We start from the raw sequence: 16,581 nt of genomic DNA on the forward strand, positions 1-16,581 counted from the left end.
AAGATGCAGCCACAGGTAATTCCACTATGAGATGGGGTGGGGGAAGCTGCTAACCTCACCTGGGATTTCAGAAGAGGCTCTAGGGAAGAACGAGCAACATACTGAGATAAACTATACAGCTACAGCGAGAGGAAGCGTGTGGCAGGCTCTGCGCTAAAGAACGTGGCCCGAGAGAGAACTATCGATCACAGAAGACTCCTCGCTGGAGCTCTCCCTGCCCCTCCACAGAGGACATCAATCACTCTGTCGTGGTGGGCTGCCCAATGTGCCGCACATATTCTGCTCTGCTCTTTGGTGATACAGACCAGTCTATGCCAGACTCGGTGCCGGACATTACACTGATGCTCAACAGACGCCCCACGAATAAATGACTGAACAAGGACAACATTTCTTTTAGTTTTATTGATGAGGGAGTCGAAGCCGTCCCTCAGATTTGGAAGAACTGAAAACTAAATTTTTTGTAGATTCCGTGGGCTTAAACAGTCTGTTTTTCTTAAAAAAAAAAAAAAAAACCAAAAAACAAAAAACAGTATGTTCACAGGTTTGACTTATTTAAGCTTTCATGCTGGTCAACATAAAATGATTATAAGAATACAGTGAAAATCACCACCATTTTAATTAATTTATTTAAAGTTTAGAAAGTTCGTAGGCTATATACGTTATCGTCCACGTTTTCTCCTGGGAACATTAAAAAATAAAATCCTGTCGTTGCAACAGAAAAAGTTTTAATCGAAAGAGGAAGGAAAAATGGGACGATAGGGGAAGGAAAAGGGGGAAGATAGTGGGTGTGGGGAGAATGCAGGCAGGAGTCTGGGGGATGGGGAGGCCCTCCCCCTATCCCTGAGAAACTGCAGTTCCCACCGCTTCCAGAGCAGAACCAGGGGTGCCGGCTGGGACCCCCCAGGCTCTGGGCGGCTTCTCCTCTAGAGGGCGCAGCCGAGCCCCTGTGCCGGGTCCGCACGGGCCCTGGGGGTCCGGCATGTGGCCTCTCATAGAGCAGCTCGCTTTGGACGAGGCGCGGGGAGCGCACTGACTGTGCCTGCGTCTGTCGTCACCCAAGAGCCACGACACAGTCCAGAGAAGCCTCCGCGCTTGGGCCAGGGCCCGCCGCAGTCCCTCCCGGCCCCGCCGCCCGCCCAGCCGTGGATGAGTAATGGGTCGGCGGGCTCGGCGTCGGCCCCTGCCCCGCCCGCCCCTGCCCCCTCCTCCCCTCCACCACACGCAGTGTCTGGAGGTGGCCATACCCGGAGCAGGGTAAGGCCGAGCACAATCTGTCTTTGTGCAATTATCTGTCAGGTACAGCTGGTGAAGCCTGGGCCACCTCCCCCCAGCCCCGCAAGAAAATAAATTACACACATGCACTTGGAGACACGGATGGCACGACGGCGCCCTCCACCCCGCAGCGGGCTCATCTCCCGGAGGAATGCGGGGCTCACGTGAGCCCAGGACCGCTGGTACCTGCACTGCGGCCGGACACCCATCCTCCCTCCTCCCGGCCCTGACACGTTTGCTTTCCTTGTTTTCAGCCCGAGTGCCTCCCCTGGAGACAAGGGGAAGAGCCATTTGGCCGCTAAGAAGTCATGGATGCTGAGAGAGAAGGAAAACAAATTCTTAGCCGTTTCTGACAAGAGGAGTTGGAGATGGGAGAATGGCCTGAAAGTTGCCTATAATTTCTAAAACAGACTGTGAGGCAACCACGATGCAATGACTGAGTCTCTTCTCCGTGGCGCTGATGGCGGCCAGTGTACGGGAAGCGGATGTGAGCCCCATGCCGAGCTCTTTACACACGTTGTTTCAGGGAGCTCCGCCAGGAAACCCTATGGGATTGGTGTTTTTTGTCCCCCCTGCGCAGAGGAGGACTCGGAGACTCAGAGGAGTTGAGTTGAGTGACCTGAGTCACACAGATGGTTGTGCCTGACTTGAGGCCAAGCTCTTCTCTATTGTGGGGTGGGGCTCCGCGGAGCTTTAGCCCTTGAAGGCAGAGGGCAGGAGATGGGCTGTTGCGCATTTCTTGTGTGAGCTTCTGTTTCTTCCTCTTTAAAATATGCACAATACGGTCATCTTCTCTGAATTCTTGTAACAGTTCAACAAGATACCAAATCTTACTATTTGTAGGGGCTGGAGAAAGGAGGCCCTCTCTCCACTGTCTCTAAGCAGGGAGCTTGGTGCTATGAGCCTGGTTGGACACAGACACCCTTGAGGACTCAGAGGGAGCATTTGGGGTCAGGGGGCTTGATCCTTTCTATGTGCAGGACTCCACTGGCAGCCTGGTGAAGCCGATGTTCCCAAATGCATACACTGAAATACCTAAGATTACGAAGGAAGCCAATTGTACTGAAATACTGTTATCAAAAGAGTCAAAAAAAAGAAAACCACACCAAATTTCTGACAGAGTAATCTACCACTTCCTTTAACAATGCATTCAATAAACAGATCTAGCAGCAGATCTAATAACTACAATGATTTCCAAGTTGTGATGAGTGCAAATAATATTTCAAGAGACCTGCAGCAACTGAGAGACTGTGAAAGCATCTTGATTTCAGTTAGTGACAGGAGCACAGGAACTGCTAATCCTGCTGGGGCTCGTAGAAGAGAAATACTAAATTCACTTAGAGGTTAGTGAGATGTATCCCCCTCTCCAGTTTGTTCTCAGAACCCATTGCCCCTTAAAATCTATCCATGGATCCAGGTTAAGAGTAGAAGTGACTGGCTGAAATACATATTAGTATGAATTACAAAGTACAATTTAGGGGCAGACAACTGGGGAGACAGGCCTTCCCTGGTGGCTCAGATGGTAAACAATCTGCCTGCAATGTGGGAGACCTGGGTTCAATTCCTGGGTTGGGAAGATCCTCTGGAGAAGGAAATGGCTACCCACTCTAGTATTCTGGCCTGGACAATTCCATGGACAGAGGAACTTGGCAGGTTATAGTCCTTGGGTCTCAAAGAGTTGGACACAACTGAGCAGCTTTCACTTTACAGTGGGGGAGATAAAATGAAGCCTCCTTCAGACAGAGAGGTCTGACAGTACTTGGGCCTTCCTTTGGCTTGTGTTTATACATGGAATAAAGGTATATTTGGAAACATACAAGGTGTATCTATGAATGAAGCCACCAAGGATCAGGGTGGTTCAGGGATCTGCTTGAGTGCCCTGAGGAATGAGTGGAAGTTAGCTCAAAGTCTTCAGTGCCCCAGATTCTGGTCCTTAGTGGTCTCCACCTCACTGTGGCCCCTTTTCCCTCTGACTTCTGTTGGGCTCTGCTCCCCCCTTGCCTCCACACTGCCCTGTGCCCCCAGCTGCCACATGGCTCGTGTGGCTTCACATGGCCCAGTGCTGCACAGCTGTGGGCTGTGAGAAAACTGCCTGGGAGGGTTTGGGCTGGGTGCTAGGAGGAAGTTGGGCTCAGAAAAGTGGTGGCAGTTCCTTAAAACTGAAGAGTAAGGCCATTTTGCATTTCAGGAGAAAGCCACCTGCATTAACTGGAGGTTGAGGAAGTGTGGGCCAGGAGCCCTCAGGCTGGATAAAGTCAGCCTTGCAAAGTGGTTGGTGATGGAGCTGCCCACAGGCCATGTCTGAGATGTGAGATGGAGGTGGTGATTCTTTTACCACCCCACTCTTCTGAGGCTGCACAGTGGAGAGAATGCAAACCTTGGATTCAGAGGGTCTGGCTGTACCCCTGACTTGCTTTGAGATCTTGAGCAAGTGACTACACTTCTTTGGGCCTATTTTCTAACTATGAAAGAAGATGAATGAGAATGTCTTCTTCTCTGTTTTCAGGAGGAGTTGGAGGAATGTGAGCAAAACCACTTTGTAAGCTATAAAGTGTTAAATAGGTGTTAATTCTTATTAACGGGAAAGTGCGGTTCTTCTCAGGTCACATTTGTATGGTTGTCTTCTAGAGCCATCTTATTTGGACTGAGCTTTAATTAAATCAGGAAACCCAGAAAACTCTAAGGAACTTGATCTTGCTCAGTCACTGGGCCTTTCCGATCCAAGTCAGGCATGTATATATTTTTGGCACACATTCAAAAAGACTTACATATCTATATACCTATCTATCTATATCATGCATGTGCGTGAAGTCACTTCAGTTGTGCTTGACTCTTTACAACCCCATGGACTACAGCCTGTCAGGCTCCTCTGTCCATGGGATTCTCCAGAAAAGAATACTGGAGTGGGTTGCCATGCCCTTCTCCAGGGGATATTCCCAACCCAGGGATGGAACCCGTGCCTCTTATGTCACCTGTATTGGCAGGTGGGTTATTTACCTCTAGTGTCACCTGGATTTACCTATTTGGCTTTTCCTAAGATATAATATTATTAAAGAGCTTATAGCGCCTCAGACTTCACAAAGATTCTTTACATCATTCTCCTTCGAGCCTCATAATCCTATGAGATGGGTATGCTTTTTCCTTCTTTCAGTTCAGTTCAGTTCAGTTCAGTCGCTCAGTCATGTCTGACTGTTTGTGACCCCATGAATCACAGCACACCAGGCCTCCCTGTCCATCACCAACTCCCGGAGTTCACTCAAACTCATGTCCATTGAGTCGGTGATGCCATCCAGCCATCTCATTCTCTATTGTCCCCTTCTCCTCCTGCCCCCAATCCTTCCCAGCATCAGAGTCTTTTCCAGTGAATCAACTCGTCGCATGAGGTGGCCAAAATATTGGAGTTTCAGCTTTAGCATCAGTCCTTCCAATGAACACCCAGGATTGATCTCCTTTAGAATGGACTGGTTGGATCTCCTTGCAGTCCAAGGGACTCTCAAGAGTCTTCTCCAGCACCAGAGTTCAAAAGCATCACTAATGAGGAAACTGGGGCTCACTTATATAGGGAATTAGTGGCCAAGTGGGTCCAGGAATCCATTTTATGACACCTAGCATTTGCTTTCATTGAAATTAAGACAGGCTTATGAAGTTGAATGGATCTATGAAGACCTACAAGACCTTTTAGAACTAACAACCAGAAAAGATGTCCTTTTCATTATAGGGGACTGGAATGCAAAAGTAGGAAGTCAAGAAACACCTGGAGTAACAGGCAAATTTGGTCTTGGAGCACGAAAAGAAGCAGGGCAAAGACTAATAGTTTTTGCCAAGAGAATGCACTGGTCACAGCAAACACCCTCTTCCAACAACACAAGAGAAGACTCTACACATGGACATCACCAGATGGTCAACACCGAAATCAGATTGATTATATTCTTTGCGGCCAAAGATGGAGAAGCTCTCTACATTCAGCAAAAACAAGACCAGGAGCTGACTGTGGCTCAGATCATGAACTCCTTATTGCCAAATTCAGACTGAAATTGAAGAAAGCAGGGAAAACCACTAGACCATTCAGATATGACCTAAATCAAATCCCTTATGATTATACAGTGGAAGTAAGAAATAGATTTAAGGGACTAGATCTGATAGATAGAGTGCCTGATGAACTCTGGATGGAGGTTCATGACATTGTACAGGAGACAGGGACCAAGACCATCCCCATGGAAAAGAAATGCAAAAAAGCAAAATGGCTGTCTAAGGAGGCCTTACAAATAGCTGTGAAAAGAAGAGAAGCGAAAAGCAAAGGAGAAAAGGAAAGATATAAGCATCTGAATGCAGAGTTCCAAAGAATAGCAAGGAGAGATAAGAAAGCCTTCCTCAGTGATCAGTGCAAAGAAATAGAGGAAAACAACAGAATAGGAAAAACGAGATCTTTTCAAGAAAATTAGAGATATCAAGGGAACATTTCATGCAAAGATGGGCTCGATAAAGGACAGAAATGGTATGGACCTAACAGAAGCAGAAGAGATTAAGAAGAGGTGGCAAGAATACACAGAGGAACTGTACAAAAAAGATCTTCACGATGAAGATAATCATGATGGTGTGATCACTCACCTGGAACCAGACATCTTGGAATGGAAGTCAAGTGGGCCTTAGAGAGCATCACTACGAACAAAGCTAGCAGAGGTGATGGAATTCCAATTGATCTATTTCAAATCCTGAAAGATGATGCTGTGAAAGTGCTGCACTCAATATGCCAGCAAATTTGGAAAACTCAGCAGTGGCCACAGGACTGGAAAAGGTCAGTCTTCATTCTAATCCCAAAGAAAGGCAATGCCAAAGAATGCTCAAACTACCGCACAATTGCACTCATCTCACACGCTAGTAAAGTCATGCTCAAAATTCTCCAAGCCAGGCTTCAGCAGTATGTGAACCATGAACTTCCAGATGTTCAAGCAGGTTTTAGAAAAGGCAGAGGAACCAGAGATCAAATTGCCAACATCTGCTGGATCATGGAGAAAGGAAGAGAGTTCCAGAAAAGCATCTATTTCTGCTTCATTGACTATGCCAAAGCCTCTGACTGTGTGGATCACAATAAACTGTGGAACATTCTGAAAGAGATGGGAATCCCAGACCACCTGACCTGCCTCTTGAGAAACCTGTATGCAGGTCAGGAAGCAACAGTTAGAACTGGACATGGAACAACAGACTGGTTCCAAATAGGGAAAGGAATACGTCAAGGCTGTATATTGTCACCTTGCTTATTTAACTTCTATGCAGAGTACATCATGAGGAACACTGGGCTGGAAGAAGCACAAGCTGGAATCAAGATTGCCGGGAGAAATATCAATAACCTCAGGTATGCAGGTGACACCACCCTTATGGCAGAAAGTGGAGAGGAACTCAAAGGCCTCTTGATGAAAGTGAAAGAGGAGAGTGAAAAGGTTGGCTTGAAGCTCAACATTCAGAAAATGAAGATCATGGCATCTGGTCCCATCACTTCATGGGAAATAGATGGGGAAAGAGTGGAAACAGTGTCAGACTTTATTTTTTTGGGCTCCAAAATCACTGCAGATGCTGATTGCAGCCAGGAAATTAAAGGACGCTTACTCCTTGGAAGGAAAGTTATGGCCAACCTAGATAGCATATTAAAAAGCAGAGACATTACTTTGCCAACCAAGGTCCGTCTAGTCAAGGCTATGGTTTTTCCAGTGGTCGTGTATGGATGTGAGAGTTGGACTGTGAAGGAAGCTGATCACCGAAGAATTGATGCTTTTGAACTGTGGTGCTGGAGAAGACTCTTGAGAGTCCCTTGGACTGCAAGGAGATCCAACCAGTCCATTCTAAAGGAGATCAGTCCTGGGTGTTCATTGGAAGGACTGATGTTAAAGCTGAAACTCCAATACTTTGGCTACCTCATGCGACGAGTTGACTCACTGGAAAAGACTCTGATGCTGGGAGGGATTGGGGGCATGAGGAGAAGGGGATGACAGAGAATGAGGTGGCTGGATGGCATCACCAACTCGATGGACATGAGTTTGAGTGAACTCCGGGAGTTGGTGATGGACAGGGAGGCCTGGCGTGCTGTGATTCATGGGGTCGCAAACAGTCGGACACGACTTAGTGACTGAACTGAACTGAACTGATGGAGCCAGCAGTGACAAGTTGGGGACTTTGGGAAGGACACTGCTATATTTAAAATCGATAACCAACCAAGAGCTACTGTATAGAACATGGAACTCTGCTCAATGCTGTGTGCTAGCCTGGATGGGAGGGGAACTGGGGGAGAATGGATACCTGCATATGTGTGGCTGAGTCCCTTCGCTGTTCACCTGTAACTACCACAACATTGTTCATCAGGTATACCCCGACAAAATGTTTTGGGTGTTAAATAAATAAAACGCTAAACAACAACAACAACAAAATCCCGAGGGTGGGGACTGGGGAGGTAATACAACTTTTGAAATCTTTCCTTGAAAACAGATCACTGGGACTCTTCAGGGTTGTTTCTCATATTCTTGGTTTATCATCCCTGTTGCCAGGTTGGCTGCCCTTACTGGTCTTTGGAGAAAGTCACAGAGGTTTCAGGGGCTTCCCTTGTGGCTCAGCTGGTGAAGAATTCGCATGCAATGCGGGAGACCTGGGTTCGAGCCCTGGGTTGGGAAGATCTCCTGGAGAAGGGAACGACTCCCCACTCCAGTATTCTGGCCAGGAGAATCCACAGATCGTATATAGTCCATGGGCTCCCAGAGTCGGACATGACTGCGCAACTATGACTTTCACTTTTCTGGCAGGTCAGCGCCCCTCACTAGTTGTTGGAGGAATATCACAGAGGTTTCAGGGAGACACTCTCTGAAAGAAGGCATTCTTTGAAGTTAACTTTTTCTGTTCTGAAAGCGCCAAGCTTATTTTTTGTCCTGAGTGGGCTCTGCTGTTCTACTTGTGGGGGCGTGCTGCCCTCAGGTGGTGACAGAGGTGAACTATAGCTGCACAAAGGTTTCTGGGCCCTCTGTGGCACAAGACAATCTAGTAGAACTGTCACTCTTTGTTTGCAGACCTTGATATGGGGATCTGCCTCAGGCACACAAGGGGACTTTGTGCCTGCAGACACTGGCTTCCAGTAGCATAGCATCTTCATACCCAACTCTGCTTCATCCCCCACACTCTAGGGTCTCTGAAGTGAAAGTGTGGAAGTCTTAGTTATGTCCGACTGTTTGCGACCCCCTGGACTGTAGCCCACCAGGCTCCACTGTCCATGGAATTCTCCTAGCAAGAATACTGGAGTGGGTAGCCATTTCCTTCTCCATCCAGGGGATCTTCCTGGCTCAGGGATCGAATGTGGGTCTCCCACATTGCAGGCAGATTCTTTACCTTCCCAGAGAAAGCCAAGAACAGATCTGAGGTGAGGTTGGAGAGGCCATTGTTCAAGAAACACAATACAGGAGACCTTGAGCAGAAGTTTTGCATTTTATCTGGAGTACCTTTTTCTAAGTCTCAAACTAGCCTGTGAGATAATATGCCCATTTTGCAGATAAGGAAATGAAGACCCAGAGAGCTTAAATTCCTACTTCTCAAACTTTTTAGTTTCATTATCATCCAACACTTTTAAGAAGTATGGAGAACCCCAAGGAACTTTTCTTTACGTAGGTTATATTCATCCATGTTTACAATATTAGAAATTAACACTGAACTTTAACAAGAACTTATTGATTCATATAAAATAACAACAAACTTATTGTTAACATAGATAAACTCTAAAAGGGAGGAAGAAGAGTACTGTTTCACAGTTTTGTGAATCTAACTCTTGAGTTCCTAGAAGACATGTCATGTACCCTCTCAAAAACTCATGAGGGAATGAGAACGATAAAGGAAAATAAGAATTTACTGTTTCTGTGAAAATAGTTTCAATCTTTCAATTTCCTGAGAGAGTCTTGGGGGAGCACCAGGGATCCCAGGATCACACTTTGAGAGCCACTGGCTTAAATAATTTGCCTGTGGATGCATAGCTAGTGTGAAGTGGTGATCTTACCTGCTCTGGCCTCTCCTCCACACTCACTGTTTCCCTCACTTCCCCTCTGGGCATCAGGGGCCTCTTCTGTGAAATGAGAGTGGGGTTCTGGATGGCCTAAGGCCCTTCTGATGCTGACGCTTCATGGTTCAGTCCAGACGCTGGCAGCTCTGATTCCCAGGCTGCAGCTGGCTTAGGGAATCACAGTGTTTGAGCTTCAGTCGTCTGGAACAGTTAGGGCACCTAACGGACTGGAGAAAGAGCAGTGGGGGTGGGGGTCTCCTCCCATCCGCGCATCCTCCTGAAAAGACAGCTCTGAGAGTTTAAACTTTTCTAAGGAAACAGATGTCTCACCCCACCCCCAGCTTGTAGCATCATCTGTTTCAGCCCCTGACACAGTCACTCAGCTCTCAGGGCTGGGAGAATGGGAAGAGGCAGAGGTCCTCCTCTCTATGGCCTGCTTTTAGGCCAAGTCCTAGGATGTACCTCTCTGGATTCCACTCTCCCTTAAAAACTATTGAGCAGAGAAAGGTTTACGAAAGGGCATTTCAAGTGGAAGGAATAGAATGAGCAAAGTCACAGAAGCAGGAAAGTACCAGAAATTTCAGAAAGTCTTGTTACTCAGCTGGCATTTTTACCTGTCTTCTCACTCAGTCTCTCCTCTCATTTGCTGACACATTGACTATGTCAGAGTAATCTTGTTAATGTTTATTTCACTTGTCACTCCCCTTGTCAAAACCCTTCACTGGCTCCCCCCTAGTTGAAATCCAGCACTCTCGCCTGGCATTCAAGGCCCTTTCCCACTGACTGGTGCTCTATTCTAGACCTGATTTCCTGTTGTTTCCCTTCATGCATTGTTTGGTTGACTCACTGCCCCTTATTTCTATCACATGGTCCTGCCCACTCCTAAATCCAAGCCATATATTTTCCTAACAATTCCCCTGCTTTGGGGAACCCTTTGCCCCCAACTGATTTAGCCCATAGGGGTTCCCCAGGCTTCAGAATGCTGAAAGCATTCCATTAGTACCCCACCCCTGGCCTTTCTCAGAACCCGCCTGGCAGTGTGATTGAGGAAGCCCTCAGTCACAACTGGCTGAAAAACTCCCTGCAAAAGGGAGCAATGTCTTCTCTTTTTCACTACCTTTGCCCTCTGGTTCCTATTACCCACAAGGAAAGATTGAGGGCAGGAGGAGAAGGGGGTGACAGAGAATAAGATGGTTAATAGACATGAGTTTGAGAAAATTCTGGGAGACAGTGAATGACAGGGAAACCTGGCATGCTGCAGTCCATGGGGTCGCAGAGTTGGACACGACTGAGCAACAGAACAACAGCAACACCTCCTACACTATGCACTATGGTGCACTATGGTCGTTGGTATTTGTTGACTTCATCCCTACAAGTGCAGGACCTGGAGTTGCAGACAGACCTCTCTGAAGGTGCTAGGGAGAAGTCAGAGGAGGTGATAACAGGGAAAGATGCAGGGCACAATATCAACTCATGCTAGTGGCAATTTGGAGCCAACAGACTTCTGGTAGGGAAAGAAGAGATGCCTCTGAGCAGGAGATGTCTTATTCCTCAATGAATGCAGGAGGCAGCAGGGAGAGGAAAGATAATATGGCCCTGCTGTGAGACATTGGATGGAGAATTAGCCTGTTTAGGAGTTGAGCCTTACTCAACTTCCCACCTGTGGGCATAATGTCCTTTTCATAGTGTAGTTAAGCAGAAGAGAGACACTGCTAAGAGCCAGCACATAACTGATGCTAAAAAATTATGAAATTTCTAGCCCAGAAGATCTGGATAAGAGATTCCCATTATCTTAAATAACCTAATTATCGTCTCTTAGGGACTAACTTTCCAACTCTCATAGGGTGAAGGAGAGGGGCTCGCCCAGCCTAGGGGTTGCCGCAGGGGCCAGGTTTGCTGACTCTCTGCTGCCATCAGGTGGCCATAAGCTCACAGTGCAGTCCGATTGATTCGTCTGCACGTATCCAAGTTCGGATAAAGCTGAAGAGATTTGTGTGCGTGAGAAGTTTGGGGAGGGAGGAGATCCTGGAGGGTAGAAGAAAATGGGAGGAGGCTGACTTCGAGTCCCCGGGGAGCATGGAGTGACCTGGCCCAAGAGTCTCGTAATCTGGTACAGCGCTGTTAATTCAAGGAACTTTAGAGGACTCACCCATCCCCCTCACGGCCATCCTGACTAGCATTGCCCACAGGGGTGCGGTGAGATCCAGTCCCACAAACTTCTCCAGCTCCATACGGTTCCGTGCTCGTGCTCCAGAATCACCGTCTTTCCGGCCCATTGTTACAACAGGCCCGTTGCTACAGGCCTTCGCACACGCCGATCTCTGTCTAGAAGGCCGTGCCCCTCCCCACACCCGTCAGCGTCTAACTTCCGCTCGCTGCTCAGTTCTTAGCTCCGCGGTGAGTGACTGCCCCAGGTAAACCTTCCCCAGGCCACGTCAGTTTCCTCTGATACACGCTCTCACAAAGCCACATTCTCTTCGGAGCACTGTTCTCAGTCGATAATGAAGCGTCCATCCCTGTGAGTAGTTGGTTAACATCCACCTGGCACTGCTGTGTAGGCGCTCCTATGCCGAGCTCCCAGGTCCGGAGCCTGATACACGTCGAGAGCTCAGTGACCTCAGCTGGATGAATAAAGGCGTTGCGGGATAGGAGAGAACGGTCTGGAGGCAGTGAGGAGTGGTGAGGATCTTTCTGCCAACTCTGAGGCATGACTGACCTTTCGCGGACCGTCCCTTCCCCCAAAAGAGGTGCGTAAGAACCCCACGCACCTCATTTCCCACTCCACGCCATCCTACCGCACCCCCCACCTACTTCCCAAACAGGCAAGGTGGACTGAGAGAAAGTGTGACAGTCATCTTGAAGGGAAGGTTCGGTTCGGTTCGGTTCAGTTGCTCAGTCGTGTCCGACTCTTTGCGACCCCGTGGACTGTAGCCTACCAGGCTTCTCCGTCCATGGGATTCTCCAGGCAAGAATACTGGAATGGGTTACCATTTCCTTCTCCAGAAGGGAAGGTTAGCCGCCTCTATATAGGGTCCCTCTACCAGAGGGGAGAGGGATATGGCTTCCTTGGCCATGAGGCCTTGGGTCCTCTTGCGGGCCACCTGTAATCAGTGTCTGCTGAAGCTGGTCAACCCCCAAAACACACACCACCCCTGCCAGGCACTGGAGGAAGCAGATGTGAGGGAGGCACATGTGGGCTCCCCTTGGGTCTGATAGCCTAGTAACCTCTCCTCAGCAGCCAGTGAGCAAGCTCCTTCATTTCTGTGGGTTAAAGTGAAAGGGAAGGAATGACCCATGGGTTGAGAGCCAAAGTACACAGCTCAGAAAGCGGGGGTTGTGTACTCAAGCCTAGTTTTCTGAGGCTATGGATTTTCAAAACATTGTGGCTTTAATTTAGATTTCATTTGAAAAGGAAGTTAATGTGTTCCAAATTCAGAAAAAAATTCTTAAAAATCAAACAAAATTATGGTTTTAGAATATGCTATTTTAAAAACTTACCAACCCACAAAGTTGAAGGATGGGGAAGAAAAGAGAAAAAGTACTTGGTGCTTCAAACTGTTTTTTGAGAGGAAATACTCTTTATTTCCAGAATTAGGTGAGGAGGAGGGAGAATTTTACCTAGAATTCAGAGTAGGTGAGCCTTTCAAGGATCTTCTGGAACTGAGCTTCCACTATGGTTTCATTGTAGAGTTTGAGATGCTATGAGTTTCCAATAATTTCAATATCCCAGAGTCAACACATATCCAATTTTAAAAATGTGGGCTTTGTAAGTGATTTTTAATCCTCCATGTGTCTTTTCCTTTCATCTGTTAATGCAAAAATCAAAAGCCATTTATAATTTCAGTCTGGAAAGATCCACGGAGAGAAGACATTTAAACTCAGGAGTTGGAGAAGACAAAGAGCAGCAGAATGAATGTGAATTACAGCAGAAGTGGTCGTAGGGGAGGGAAATGAGGCCAAGGGGAGCATATGGCAGGGGGGATGGAGTGCCCGAAGCAGCTCTTCTTTCCCACGCTCTACCAGCCCCTAAGTGGTCCGCCTCTTGGCCTCCAGGTCTTCGCTTCAGTGGGGTCTCCACCAAGAAGCATAGGTCTTCACGCCAGCAGTGTCGCCTCCTTTCTTTGGTCTGGTTGTTGTTTGTTCTTGTTGCCTTTGTCTTTGGTTACCTTCCAGACTAGGATGAGTAGAGAGACCAGAGTCATCAGGAGTGCAAAGAAAAAGAGGACTTTGACCAGGTAAGCAGGATCAGATATGGCAGTGGTGAGTGTATGCTTGTCCCATAAGAAGGCTGGAAGCTGTGGGGAAGACATAGGTTTCTCAAAGACAGCTGAGATATGTGGTAGAAGCAGACTGCCCACACGACCAAGAAAACACGAGGAAAATTGGTCTTGCCCTTTGTAAGAGCTTAGGAATGAGTGTCAAACGGTTGAACTTGTTGCTCACATGGGGCCATTTTCCTTCCGATGTAACTGAACAGGAGATCAGTTTGCTCAGCAAGGTTGAACAACTGCTTCCAAAGTGAACACAGGCCTGACATGTAGTTCAACTGGCAAGACTTCTGAGAGATAGGTGGAGCTTCTGAGGCTTTGTGATGTCACTTGAAGATAAAGTGAGGGTCTGACTGAAGGTTCCTGTCCAGAACGCTCTGTCCTCTGGGCACCATCTCCCTTCATGTCTGGCCTCCAGAGTGAAATGGGAGCTCCCTAAATGCCTGTGAAGTTGCCCCTTCAATCCTCTTTTATTTAAAAAATTTTCATTTTCAAATTATTTTAGATATATAGGGATTTACAAAGATAATACAGAGAGGTTCCATGTCTCCTTCACCCAGTGTCCCCCAGCGTCCCCCAGTGGCTAATCTTGTGTAACTATAGTACAAAATCAAAACCAGTAAATGGACTTAGAAACAAATGTGTGCATATAGTATATGTACAGACATTTTATCATGCAAGTAGATTCAGCCCTGAAATCAAGATACAGAATAATTCCATCACCATGGAGATCCATTGGTGTTCACATTGTCAGTTGGAGATAAGTGTAGAAAACTCACCTCCCTTTAAGTCCCTTTACCACCTCCATTTAGAATATAATTCTAGTAAATATTTCTTCTACATTCTTTGAAATTAACATTTAGACAGTGTTATACTTTTCACTTTAATTTCTAAACGTAATTTAGAAAACACAAGAGGAGAAGGAAAGTATTATTTTTACCCAAATTACTCTGTTTGGATAATTGACTCAACTTGGGTCATTTATATTGTTTGATCTTCAGTTTCATTGTTCATTGATTCTTTTCCTCCTTCCCTTCCATTCTGCTGTTGAGCTTTTCCATTGAGTTTTTAATTTTCGTAATTGTATTTTCTAGTTCTAAAATCTCCATTTGGTTCTTCTTTATATCTTCAGTTATTTCACTGAGATATTCTATTTTAAAGTTGTTTGTTGAGACATTTTTGTGATTCTTCAAAATCCTTGTCAGATTATTTCAATATCTGTATCATCTTGGTTTGGGCCTCTGCCAATTGTCTTTAAAAATTTAAGATGAGATTTTCTAGGTTCTAGGTGTGATTTCGGAGAAGGCAATGGCAAGCCACTCCAGTACTCTTGCCTAGAAAATCCCATGGATGGAGGAGCCTGGTAGGCTGCAATCCGTGGGGTCGCTATGGGTCGGACACGACTGAGCGACTTCACTTTCACTTTTTACTTTCACACATTGGAGAAGGAAATGGCAACCCACTCCAGTGTTCTTGCCTGGAGAATCCCAGGGACGGGGGAGCCTGGTGGGCTTCCGTCTATGGGGTCACACAGAGTCGGACATGACTGAAGTGACTTAGCAGCAGCAGCAGCAGGTGTGATTTATGGTCTCGATTGCCTGCTGGACGTTTTCGGTGTAATGAGACTCCGGATCATGTTAAAATCTTCTGTTTTAGCAGGGTTCCTCTGACATCATGCTAGTTGTGGGGAGGGGGCATCACCTCACAAACACCAGGCAGGAATGAATGTCCACGTTCTCCACTCAGGCCTGTTTGTTCACCCAGGGGAGAGGGGAGAGGTAACTCCTTATTGCAGGGTGGATGTGGGATTTCAAACTTGCCAGGCGGCCTCCTCTGACACTCTGGCAGAGAGGGGGAGGGGTGTCTTATTACCTCCGGATGGGGAGCTCACTACCTCTGGGCAGGAATGAAAGCCCAGGCTCCCCGCTCTCCTCTGATACTGCTCTGATGAGGGATGAGGTGTGGGGAAGGGTACCTCATTGTGGCCGGAGCCTAGGGTCTCTACCTTCCTATAGGGTTGGAGGTGGGACCATGATTTTTTTCCATGGTGTTTGGCTGGAGTAAGGCAGTGATTGTCCAAAGGTTTTCTGTCTTGCTGAATTGCGTTTTTCCCTGTCCTTTGGTAAGCAGGCTTTTCTTGGGACTTCATTTTGTCTGTGCCTGTTGACATTTCCAGGTTGTTTTCTAGCATCCAGTCCAGAATATATATGAGGCAAGAAAACCCAGGAACTCTTGTTATGTCAATCTTTGGGTTCCAAGAGCCCTCACCAGTCTGCTTTCTTCTTCCCACCTTTCAGATCTTCCTATGTTGGTTTTATATAAAGTGTCCAGGATTTCCAGCTGTGCTTAGCAGGAAGAATAGGGAGAACTGAATTTACTCCAAGTGCATCTACCCTATCCTGGTCTAGAACCTCTTGATGCTATATCAAGATTCAGGCAGGTGATGGTAGAATGGGTACCAAAGGATGTAGAGGGCAAAGACAAAGGCTGAATCCAACCCTGGCACCTTCCAGCGTGGGTGACCTTGGTTAGATCACTTAATCTTTCTCACCCTCCATTTTCTCATTGGAAATGAAATTATAGTGATAATAACAAATTTACAGGTTTTTATGGGATTGCAATGAGCTGACAAATGCATAATAACTTTTCAAACCATAAAATTCCATACAGATGGAAGTTATTTTAAATATGAACTAGGAAGGAAGGGAAGTGAGGAAGGAGGTGTTTAGAGAATGAAAGGCAGTTAGAATTTTCTCAAGTTCATTCTGTCAACTCTCCTATAAACTTGCGAAGATCTATATATGAACTACCCCCTTCCCCCAAGATATCTATGTCAATCACTTGGAACACATGAATGCTACCGTATATGGCAAAAAGTGTGATTTAATTAAGGACATTGAGAGGAGGAGTTTATACTGGATTATCCAAGTGGAAAGACAGAGCAGAGAAAGGTGCAGACACAAGCCTAGGAACAAACCCAGAAAAGACAAGGAATGCGTTCTCACCGAGGGCCTC

The 16,581-nt window shown here is 46.8% G+C and overlaps 1 protein-coding gene across 1 annotated transcript; it reads right to left on the reverse strand.

Moving 5' to 3' along the window:
- Positions 1 to 12,912: 12,912 nt before the first annotated feature.
- SMIM42 (small integral membrane protein 42) lies at positions 12,913 to 15,527 on the reverse strand. Its single transcript, XM_088834956.1, has one exon. It carries the CDS (start codon positions 13,606 to 13,608, stop codon positions 13,393 to 13,395), a length of 216 nt encoding a protein of 71 aa, XP_088691082.1. The 5' UTR covers positions 13,609 to 15,527; the 3' UTR covers positions 12,913 to 13,392.
- Positions 15,528 to 16,581: the final 1,054 nt, after the last annotated feature.

The sequence above is a fragment of the Moschus berezovskii genome, chromosome 4, assembly GCF_049115385.1.
Source record: "Moschus berezovskii isolate FMDL1 chromosome 4, NW_MosBer_1.0, whole genome shotgun sequence".
Classification (NCBI taxonomy): domain Eukaryota; kingdom Metazoa; phylum Chordata; class Mammalia; order Artiodactyla; family Moschidae; genus Moschus; species Moschus berezovskii.

Bases quoted from the DNA above. Each gene is read 5' to 3' on its own strand.
- SMIM42 (XM_088834956.1), bottom strand. From the start codon at position 13,608: ATGTCTTCCCCACAGCTTCCAGCCTTCTTATGGGACAAGCATACACTC.